At 36.2% G+C, this 11562-nt stretch overlaps 1 protein-coding gene and 1 long non-coding RNA gene across 2 annotated transcripts; both read right to left on the reverse strand.

Annotated features, from left to right (window-relative positions):
- Positions 1-125: 125 nt before the first annotated feature.
- Positions 126-2687, reverse strand: LOC107940957 (uncharacterized). The gene is made up of 6 exons (XM_016874421.2): positions 2323-2687; positions 2096-2242; positions 1373-1447; positions 990-1112; positions 789-890; positions 126-369 (listed from the first exon to the last, which is right to left on the reverse strand). The coding sequence occupies exons 1-6, from the start codon at positions 2612-2614 to the stop codon at positions 284-286; spliced, it is 825 nt and encodes a 274-aa protein (XP_016729910.1). The 5' UTR covers positions 2615-2687; the 3' UTR covers positions 126-283.
- A 7044-nt stretch (positions 2688-9731) lies between these two features.
- Positions 9732-10665, reverse strand: LOC107940959 (uncharacterized). The gene is made up of 2 exons (XR_001695520.2): positions 10407-10665; positions 9732-9976 (listed from the first exon to the last, which is right to left on the reverse strand). It is a non-coding gene; the product is annotated as an uncharacterized lncRNA (long non-coding RNA).
- Positions 10666-11562: the final 897 nt, after the last annotated feature.

An 11562-nucleotide genomic window follows, 5' to 3' on the forward strand; every position in this document is an offset into this window, starting at 1 on the left:
AAAACATGTCATGAATTTGGACATTTACACTAATAGTGTTTAAAAGATTATATATTTTTATAAATTTTGAAAAATCCATGATTTCATATTGTGTTTGCAGTTTTTCTTATCAGAGTCTAATTATATTATCATATCCAAGTGTGATATTGTAATATTAAAAAAAAAATAGTAGTAGTGAACAAAATTTTCAAGGATAAAAGGGGAAGAAAAGTCATAATTAGCACCAACCAGTTGCCATTGTTTTTGAATGTATGTTATTCTGCATATGATTTTGCTTCGTTCCCTAAAACCATGTTTGGCAGGCTGCTATTACCACTATCACCGTCAGTGCATAAAGAGTTCCTGAGCAGCTTGACACACCCTTCAATCCTATAACATGTATATATACACGTGCTTAACTATAAATGCTATCAAAATTCAGAGTAATAATACAAAAATAGGGACTGCAAATTTGAGAACTATGACGTTCAAAACATGTTTAGCTATAATGATCATATCAGTATTATGACGATAAAAGCAGTAAAAATATCACAAGGTCATTTTAAGACGGTTCATTTTCGTTAATCAGCTGGCTTGAAGGGTTATTTGACTCCCAAGTAAAAATAAAATAAAATTAGGTATTTAATTTTTTGACTCATCTTGAGTATTTATGATTGGATTTGATTCGAGATGATGAACTCAGAATATGTAAATAATTAATAATAGTAAGCAATTTTTTTTTTCAAGTTTATTTATTAAGAAAACATATATAGTATACTAAACTTAAAGTAGTTACTTAAAGTAGTTACCATTGCCATATGAGGTTGGACTATTAGACGATGGTGGTGGTGGCGGCGGATTCCCAGAGGGAAACTTCAAACCAAGGCCCTGGCAGTCAGCTCCAAAGTAACCTGCAACAAGAAGTTCAGAATTTGAAGTATTTAATCTCCTATACTCGGTTCTCTTTGCTGGGTTTTAACCTAACAAGAGAGTGGGTAGTGGCAACTTACATGGTTTAAAACAGGCTAGCCCAGAAGAATTAAACAAATTCTCAGAGTTTTGATGGCATTGGCAGATATATCCAGTTCCATTACTCACACATTCCCCATCACCGCACCAAACAAGATCACAATCTGTCAAAAGTAAAGCACCTTCTTTAATTCCTCGAGTTGGAGCTTGTATAAATATTAACCACCAATCTTAAAAATAGAGTAATTGAAAGCAATTTTCATCAATCAAAGCATTAGATATTGATTTATTCAGTTTCTTTTTATATTTGAAAGATGATATACACTTCTACATTCATATTTAAATACATGTTAAGCACAGATGTTTAGCAAAGATATTATAAAAGAAAATTAAAAAAACTTATATAACAGTGATTTATTTATACTGTTAGTCTGATTTGGTGGTGGTGGAAGAGAAGGTGGCGGTGGAGATCCTTTGCCGCAATCAAAATCGATTGTGCCTGCAATTGTTTAATTATAACTGCGGGTATTAGTTTTCTTGTTCTCAACAAAGATAGATGCAAATTCATGCTAATTTTCTGTATTTGACTATTATCCGCTAATTAATTGAATGTTAATAAAGATGATGACTTAAAACTTGCACATAAATAATTTCACAAGCTTATCATGCCGCTATTTTCTAAGATAATTAAGACGAACCAAAAGTTTGGCCGATATTAGGCGGAATGGAAGCTCAGCCATAAGTAAACTGTGACCACTAATTAACATATTAAAAGGGTTTAATTAAAATTATATATAAGTAAATATTTATGTACATTTTAATAAATTTTTAAAAAATTTCGTGTGTTAATTTAAAAAGTGTTTATTGTCTCATACGTAACTTAAGTTTAAATTGCGCTAATTGCATTATTGTTTGCTCTCCTCTTATAATTAAAAAAAAATTTAAGCTTTCAAAATTTTATTTTCACCCACTTAAACCATCAACTAACAAAAACTAATTAATCATGATTTAAATCTATTTTAATCAAATAAAAATAAAAATTTGAGATTGCAATAAAAGAAGAAAACTTGAATGGTTATTTAATTTTAGTTAAAAAACTTAAGGATGCTTTGATCTTAGAGAGAGAGAGAGAGAAGGGGAAACTGACAGTTAGGAACAAGACAAGAGGGGAAGGTGAAAGGACCGATCTGAATCTTTTTCCAACCAGGTTTGCAAAGGCAGTCAAATCCAAGCAGTGAGTTGTTGGAAGCTTGACATGTTCCTTGCCCACAATCTATAACCGAGCAGAAAACACCTGCAACATGCCCGCAGGTTCCATCCTCAGATATTCAAATCTCATCATCGTAACTGAACTACGAAGACGATGGATGTTACCTTGTAATGGATTTAATGTTACATGTGAAGAAGTGGTGGTTACAGTTGTTGAGGTAGCCAAATAAAAAAAGAGAAGAAAAAGGAAAGAAAAAAGAGTGAGATGGAGACTCCGGTTGTCCATTGATTTTGGGATCAGCAAGTCGGTGTTGGTGAGTGAAGACAGTTGGAACGTATTTATAGTAATAAAAGCAGAGCAGCCTAGCAAGTGCGTGTTAACGTTAACTCTGCCTTTGGTTTTGGTAACCTTATCGTTCCTTGGAAAACCAAGCAAAGGCTTCAATACATGCTCCATTAACCTATTCTGCTCAAATACACAATCATATTCTTTATCTAGGCTTGACCATTTTGAGTTCAGAAACTTAAATACAATCAATACATTAGCACAATATCCATAATATTTCTTTACCAATGTTAGTCAACGTTTTTTAGAATATAAGAGTTAAATTAACCTTATTAAATTTAGAAAATTACCCACACCGCTTCATGTTACATAATTTCAATCAAATATTCCTCTCTTTTTTTAACATAAAAAATTCATTTAATCTTTACATAATATCACACATTAAAATTAAAGATAAAGTTTTATTTAATTAAATTTAAATCCAAATTCAAAATTTAACTCTCCAAACAAATTATTTAAATTAAATCAACTTTAAGTTTACAAAGCCAACTTTATTTATATCCAAAGCATAAATTTGGATTTGTAAATCTAAATAAAATAAAAAAGGCTTTTTTTCTTTTTGTTTGTTTTTCAAATCCACGTTCCAAAGGGCCAAATGGCAAATTCCATTTTGTTAATGACTCTAGAATTCCTTCCGCAATGGTATTCTCCTTCCTTATGTCATATGTTTAATTCCAGTTGCAAGTGCTCTACTGTTCGAAGAGATCAAGGATGCTGCATTTCTGAAATCGATGTCGAAGGTGATGGCAATGCTTTGGCTGAATGGGAACTCAGGGTAATGGTTGTCCTTAGCCTAACTGTTCAACTTATACTTGTAAGTTGTGGGAATCTACGTAGAGTCAGCGGCATACATCTACTTAGAGTTACCTTGACTACCCTAACAAGGAGCCAATAACCAATCCACCGGTTCTATTTTGGACCCCATTCTTGCTCATGCATCTTCGTGGCGCCACTACCATCGCAGCTCGCTCTTTCTCACACAATGATCGATGGCCTCGACATTTCTTCGGGCTCTGTTTCCAGTGGAGTGGCTCTCTATATATATGTTAAATTCTGGACGCTAGCAGCCCCAACTATGCTCATTTTAGCCATTCCAATCTTCATTGTTGGGATTATAAAGTATGGGGAGAGGGTTTGGGCTCTCTTCCAAGCTAGCAAAATGGGGATGGAGTTTCAATCTAGTGACAAAGGTTCCCAGCTGGAAGTTGAGCTTTCACAGGGGGCTTCAGGAGGCGATATGACACTGGAGGAATTTTTGGATCAGAAACAAATTAAGTACAAATATCGGTATCTTTATCGAGCGTTTCATTATTTTCAGGTGCTCAAGCCCATGTTTTCGGATCTCAAGCTCAGAACTTACTGTTAACATTATGATTAATAGCAGTCAATTTTAATGGCAAACAATCCAAGTGGTGAAAGTTTAGCACCCTAAAGTTGACTTTGAAAAAGTGGCATGGGATAATTTTTTTTTGGTCCTTGAGATAATGGGCTATTTATTGTTTGGTCCTTGAACCTCAACTATAAATAGGCCTTCTCATTTCTCATTTCAAATCATCCCAACCAATCTTTCTCTCTTAGTTTTCTCTCTTCTCCCATTTGAGAATTCTTAAGGAATTCTATTTGTTTGTAATATTTTGGAGATAGTAAAGTTATCATCTGGTGTTAATGCCCGAGGACGTAGGTATAATTTACCGAACCTCGTTAAAACTCTTGTATTTTTTCTTGTCCTATTTTTCTTTCAATATTTGAGGGATAATAGTAGTATTTAATTGTGCCATTAAATTACTATAGAAGGAATATTCTGACTAAGGAAAGACTTGGTATTTAAGAGATCCATGTGATCCACCTCTCTTCCCTAGGAATTGAACTTTGTGTGATTTTTTAGTACAATAATTTACACGCTTCCGACCCTATTGGAACAACAAGTGGTATCAGAGTCGAAGGTTAATCGTAGTATGCTCTGTGGTTGCAGTTTAGACTAATCTTCCACATCAGAAAAGATTTCCTTAGGTATATTGAAAGATTATGGAGAAGATGGACGGTTTAGGACCTTCAACATCGTCCATGTGGACAAGACCGACAATTGCAAATGCAAGATTGGCCGTGGAGATCTTTGATGGCACGGGCCATTTTGGTATGTGGCAAAGTGAGGTTCTAGATGCCCTTTTTCAGTAGGGTCTAAACATTGCCATTGATGAAGAGAAACCAGATGATGCACAGGAGAAAGATTGGAAGGCGATCAATCGATTGGCATGTGGCACAATTCGATCATGCTTTTCTCGAGAGCAGAGGTATGCTTTTTCAAAAGAGACTTCTGCAAATAAGTTGTGGGTGGCACTTGAAGAAAATTTTTTGAAGAAAAACAGTCAAAATAAGCTCCACTTGAAGAAAAGACTGTTTCGCTTCACTTACGTCCCAAGTACCACAATGAATGATCACATCACTAAATTTAATCAGTTAGTCACTGATTTGCTAAATATAGATGAGACATTCAAAGATGAAGATTTGGCTTTGATGCTGTTGGGGTCACTTCCTGAGGAGTTTGAGTTCCTAGAAACTACTCTACTTCATGGCAGGAGTGATATATCTCTGAGCGAAGTCTGTGCGGCCTTATATAGTTATGAACAGAGAAAGAAGAACAAACAGAAAAACTCAATCAGAGATACAGAAGCTTTAGTGGTCCGAGGTCATTCATACATTCGGAAGAAAACTCAGAAGGGGAGATCAAAGTCAAAGTCCAGACTCGGGAAAGATGAATGTGCCTTTTGTCATGAGAAAGGCCACTGGAAGAAAAATTGTCCAAAGCTGAAGAATAAGGGAAAAGCTGCTGTAGATGCTTGTGTTGTAAAGCATGATACCAGTGACTCTGAACTATCATTGGTTGCATCATCATCGTCATTCTATTCAGATGAGTGGATATTGGATTCGGGTTGTACCTATCATATGTCCCCTAACCGGGAGTGGTTCTCTAATTTAGTTGAACTAAATGGAGGAGTTGTTTATATGGGCAATGACAATGCCTGTAAAACTGTTGGGATAGGTTTAATCCAATTAAAAAATCAAGATGGATCAACCAGAGTTCTGACTGATGTTCGGTACGTGCCCAGTTTGAAGAAAAATCTCATCTCATTGGGAGCCTTGGAATCCAATGGTTCAGTTGTTACTATAAGAGATGGGGTTTTAAAAGTGACATCTGGCGCACTTGTGATATTGAAGGGCATCAGAAAAAATAACTTGTATTACTACCAAGGTAGTACAGTTATTGGAGCAGTCGCTGCAGCTTCTGGTAACAAAGAATTGGACTCAATGCAGTTGTGGCATATGAAGTTGGGACATGCCAGCGAAAAATTCTTGCAAATTCTGGCAAAGCAAGGATTGTTGAAAGGTGCAAAGGCTTGCAAATTAAAATTTTGCGAGCATTGTGTTCTGGGAAAGCAAAAGAGAGTGAAATTCGGCACTGCTATCCATAATACAAAAGGTATTTTGGAATATGTTCACTCAGATGTGTGGGGGCCTTCCAAAACACCTTCGTTGGAAGGAAAACACTACTTTGTTACTTTTGTTGATGACTTTTCCAGAAGAGTTTGGGTGTATACCATGAAAACTAAGGATGAAGTGCTTGGAGTTTTTCTTAAATGGAAAACTATGATCGAAAACCAGACTGGCAAGAAAATCAAGCGGCTTAGGACGGACAATGGAGGGGAATATAGAAGTGATCCGTTCTTCGATGTGTGCCAAGAGTATGGTATTGTTCGACACTTCACAGTTAGGGATACACCACAGTAGAATGGAGTGGCAGAGCGTATGAATCGAACATTGCTGGAGAAATTTCGATGTATGTTGTCCAATGCTGGGTTGGGCAAGCAATTTTGGGCTGAGGCTGTGACATACGCTAGCCATCTTGTTAATCGTTTGCCATCATCTGTATTAGAAAGAAAAACTCTTATGGAAGTATGGTCTGAAAAACCGGCTACAGATTATGATTCCTTACATGTGTTTGGATCCACTGTATATTACCATGTGAAGGAGTCAAAGTTAGATCCGAGGGCAAAGAAAGCTCTCTTTATGGGAATCACTTCTGGAGTGAAGGGATTTCGTCTTTGGCACTTAGACACAAAGAAAATGATCTGTAGCAGAGATGTTACCTTTGATGAATCTGCCACATTGAAAAATGTAACAGATAAAGATATTCAGACGAGCGATACTCCACAGCAGGTGGAGTGTACTCCAAAACAGGTGGAGTTTGAGCAGATGGGGATTTGCCCAGTTAATAAGTCTAATTCTCCAGCCATAATGGAGGAATTAGAGGTTGAAGAGGTTCTGACCAAGAACCGTTAAGTACACCAGAACCAGTTGCAGTTGCAAGGCCATGGAGAGAAATTCGTAGACCTGCTCGATTTACTGATATGGTGGCCTACGCCCTTCCCGTTGTTGATGATGATATTCCTATCACTTATCAAGAAGCAATGCAAAGCTTAGAAAGTGACAAATGGAAAAGCGCCATGGATGAAGAAATGCAGTCTCTCCATAAGAACAATACTTAGGAGTTGGCGCAATTACCGAAAGGTAAAAGGGCAATCGGATGCAAGTGGGTATTCGCAAAGAAAGATGGATCTCCTAGCAAGAAAGATGTTCGCTACAAGGTAAGATTGGTAGCTAAAGGCTACGCTTAGAAGGAGGGAATTGACTACAATGATGTATTTTCCCCTGTTGTGAAGCATTTCTCCATTAGAATTTTGTTGGCCTTGGTAGCACAGTTGAATTTGGAGCTAGCTCAACTTGATGTTAAGACGGCTTTCTTGCTGGTGAGTTAGAAGAGGAGATCTATATGACTCAGCCCGAAGGATACACAGATGCTAGTGGTAGAAATTGGGTTTGTAAGCTGAACAAATCGCTATATGGATTGAAGCAATCCCCGAGGCAGTGGTACATGCGATTTGATAGCTTTATGAAAAGGCAGAAGTACACAAGAAGCAAATATGACAATTGTGTGTATTTGCAGAAGCTGCATGACGGATCTTTCATTTATCTACTCTTGTATGTTGATGATATGTTAATCGCTTCGAAGAGCCAAAAAGAGATAGACAAGCTGAAGGCTCAGTTGAATCAAGAGTTCGAGATGAAAGATCTAGGTGAGGCCAAGAAGATTCTCGGCATGGAGATAAGTAGAGATAGACAGAGAGGCAAGCTTTGTTTGAATCAGAAGCAATATCTGAAAAACGTATTACAATGTTTTGGTGTAAATGAAAACACAAAACATGTAAGTACCCCACTTGCTTCTCATTTGAAACTTAGTGCTCAATTATCTCCGAAAACTAAAGAAGAAAGAGAATATATGGCAAAAGTCCCATATGCTAATGCAGTTGGGAGTTTGATGTATGCGATGGTGTGTATGTGGCCTGACATTTCACAAGCTGTTGGAGTTGTGAGCAGGTATATGCATGATCCTAGAAAAGGACATTGGCAAGCTGTGAAATGGATTCTACAGTATCTTCGAAAAACCGTAGATGTTGGTTTAATTTTTGAACAGGATGAAACACTTGGTCAGTTTGTAGTTGGATATGTTGATTCCGACTTTGCTGGTGATTTAGATAAACGTCGTTCAACTACGGGGTATCTGTTTACTCTTGCGAAAGCCCCAGTGAGTTGGAAGTCTACCTTACAGTCTACAGTAGTAGTGTCAACTACAGAGGCAGAATATATGGCAGTTACAGAAGCTGTTAAGGAGGCTATTTGGCTTAATGGATTGTTGAAAGACTTGGGAGTTGTTCAAAGTCACATTAGTCTATATTGTGACAGTCAGAGCGCTATTCATTTAGCGAAAAATCAAGTCTATCATTCAAGAACCAAGCATATCGACGTAAGATATCACTTTGTGCAGGAAGTCTTTGAAAAAGGAAAAATTCTACTTCAGAAGATTCCGACAGCAGATAATCCTGCAGATATGATGACCAAGGTGGTAACGACAATCAAGTTTAATCATTGTTTGAACTTGATTAACATCGTGAGAATTTGAGCCCCTTCAGGTGTATGGCGCTCGAGAGCGCATTTGGAGGCACTACAAAAGATAGCTTTATCGAATTTGGGGAGTTGAAGGAAGTGTGTGAAGATGTCATTATCCTAATCAAATCTTCAATGTGGAGATTGTTAACATTATGATTAATGGTAGACAATTTTAATGGCAAACAATCCAAGTGGTGAAAGTTTAGCACCCTAAAGTTGACTTTGAAAAAGTGGCATGGGATAATTTTTTTTTGGTCCTTGAGATAATGGGCTATTTATTGTTTGGTCATTGAACCTCAACTATAAATAGGCCTTCTCATTTCTCATTTCAAATCATCCCAACCAATCTTTCTCTCTTAGTTTTCTCTCTTCTCCCATTTGAGAATTCTTAAGGAATTCTATTTGTTTGTAATATTTTGGAGATAGTAAAGTTATCATCTGGTGTTAGTGCCCGAGGACGTAGGTATAACTTACCGAACCTCGTTAAAACTCTTGTATTTTTTCTTGTCCTATTTTTCTTTCAATATTTGAGGGTATAATAGTAGTATTTAATTGTGCCATTAAATTACTATAGAAGGAATATTCTGACTAAGGAAAGACTTGGTATTTAAGAGATCCATGTGATCCACCTCTCTTCCCTGGGAATTGAACTTTGTGTGATTTTTTAGTACAATAATTTACACGCTTCCGACCCTATTGGAACAACACTTACAATAAATTGAATCACATATTTGAGTTGGAGCAGGGGAGAGTTAGTGCCTATGAAGCATGGACACATAAATGTAATACGGATACAACACGATACGGATACGGCAATACGGTAATACGGTAATTTAAAAAAAATAAAGACACGAATACGAGAAGATATGACAATAAAAAAATATTTTTAATATTTATATATCTTATGTTAAAATACTTAATATCCAGCCTAATATTTTAAATCAATTTACGAATAGCCCAAAACAGAACTTGAGCTGACCACAATAATAAACCAAAAAGGCAATCCAGCCTAATATTTTAAATTAATTACGAATCACTAAGAAGTGCCTTAGACTGCTTCAAATTTTTCTGAGAAAAGTAACTTTGATGACTTTGGTTGGAGTATATCCGATGTGGGATTCACCCACAGCCTCCTCCCATGGCATATCACTACTGACGTTTTCAACGATGATCATTGTAGTGACCAATTTTGGCGCGAGCCTGCTAAAAACCCCAAACACATATATAATTATAAAATAAATAAATAAATATAAAACCTAAGTTTTATAATAGTCCAAGTTACATGATTAAAGACCCAAGACCCAAATACAGGCCCTATAGGCCCAAAAAAATTACAACTTTAGAACCCTAGGGCTTTCTCTCTTCACGCTGCAGCCATCAGCCGCCGTACAGCCCCAACGCCGCTCTTGCCTCCACGTCAACAGCCCTCGTATGCCAGTACAGCTTCGTATACACGCCACACACCCGTACCTGCAAAAGAAACAGACAAACACAACAGCAAATACAAACAAAAAAACACATATTGTATTTTGATTTATTTTCCTCTTTCTTTTCGGCTTTTTTCAGCTATAAAGCCAGATTTTAATCTTATAATCGGGGGAACATTTTTTACAAATGAAAATATACACAAGCAATACAAAGCGACCAAAGAGAAAGGTGATCTTTAAGTCTGTTTATCCGTTTGTTTTTTTTCTCATTCCCTTATGACTTTAGTAAAAAAGAAAGAAACGTTTGGAACGACACCAATGCAACCCTGAATATCTCAGAAATATTGAGATACGGATGAGGGTCGGATGATATTAAGTTTCTTTTTTTATATTCGGTTTCATTTTTTAGAACAACATTAGATCTGATGTTTTTTTTAAAAAAAAAAGAAAACGAAAGAAATAAGATGGCATACCTGGTTCCTCGCATGGTGCTGTCGTCGGGGAAATCTGGTCGTGGCCCGTGCATCGCTGACCACCGAATGAAATGGTGGATCGGCGGTCGCTGGAAGGAACCCTAACAAATTGTCTTTTGGGGGCTGCAAATCAGAGATAAAATGAGGGCTGCGTTCGGTGAGAAAGAAAAAAGAAAAAGGGTTTCAAATAACCTGCTTATGAAAACGGCGCCATTTGGGACATTGAGGCTCCGCGCATCGACCCGTCCCAAGACTCGGATCCGCGCCTCTGTCCCTCAAATAGGGAATTTGCGATACAGGCCCCTCCCCTTTCGCGCTATGTGCAAATCAGCTCACATTTCGCATTTCTTTTTCTTTTAAAATTTCCCCTAATTTGCGCGCGTTCGCACCGTGGTCCGAGCTTCAGCACTGCGTTTTGGGGTCTGGCTATTTCCAGATTCAGTCCCTGCGCATTCGTGCATGTTACACGCCGGTCCCCTTTGTATCTTGTTAGTTGATTTTGTTTATAATTTGTCTCTCTTATTTTTAATTCTATTTTAATTAAGTCCCTTTTATTTTTATTTTTCATTTTGTGATTCATTTTTGTTTTAAAGGCACATTCGACACTTTTATCTTTGTTTTACGTTTTATATTTTAGATTAGTTTAATGCTTTTATTTTATTTCTCTTTTCTTGGATCATTATTGTATTGTTTGCTTTTTTTTATGTCATATTATTACAACATTTTGCACAATGCTTCGTAAATATCCTTGTATATATTACTATTATATATATATGCTTTATAATAAAATTCAAGTTTATTTTGTGCACATTATGTAACCCTATGTAATATTTTTTAGCTACTATCATTAAATGTGAACACTCACATTTAACCTATACACTACTAACCCATGTATTTTATAATAAAGTTATTTTTATTTCATGCATATTATTAATATTGTATTATTTTATATACATATAATTTCCTTCAAATATATTCTTATATTATATTACATAATTCTTATAATATATCTTTTAAATCATCCTTATGCAAGTGTATATATATATCGATACCTACCTTTGATCTATATATTATTAAATCCATATATTTTAATATACATTTTTGCTATTCGAATATGCTTTGTATATATGTTTTACATAAAATTTAAGTTATTTTA

The sequence above is a fragment of the Gossypium hirsutum genome, chromosome A05, assembly GCF_007990345.1.
Source record: "Gossypium hirsutum isolate 1008001.06 chromosome A05, Gossypium_hirsutum_v2.1, whole genome shotgun sequence".
NCBI classification, from domain to species: domain Eukaryota; kingdom Viridiplantae; phylum Streptophyta; class Magnoliopsida; order Malvales; family Malvaceae; genus Gossypium; species Gossypium hirsutum.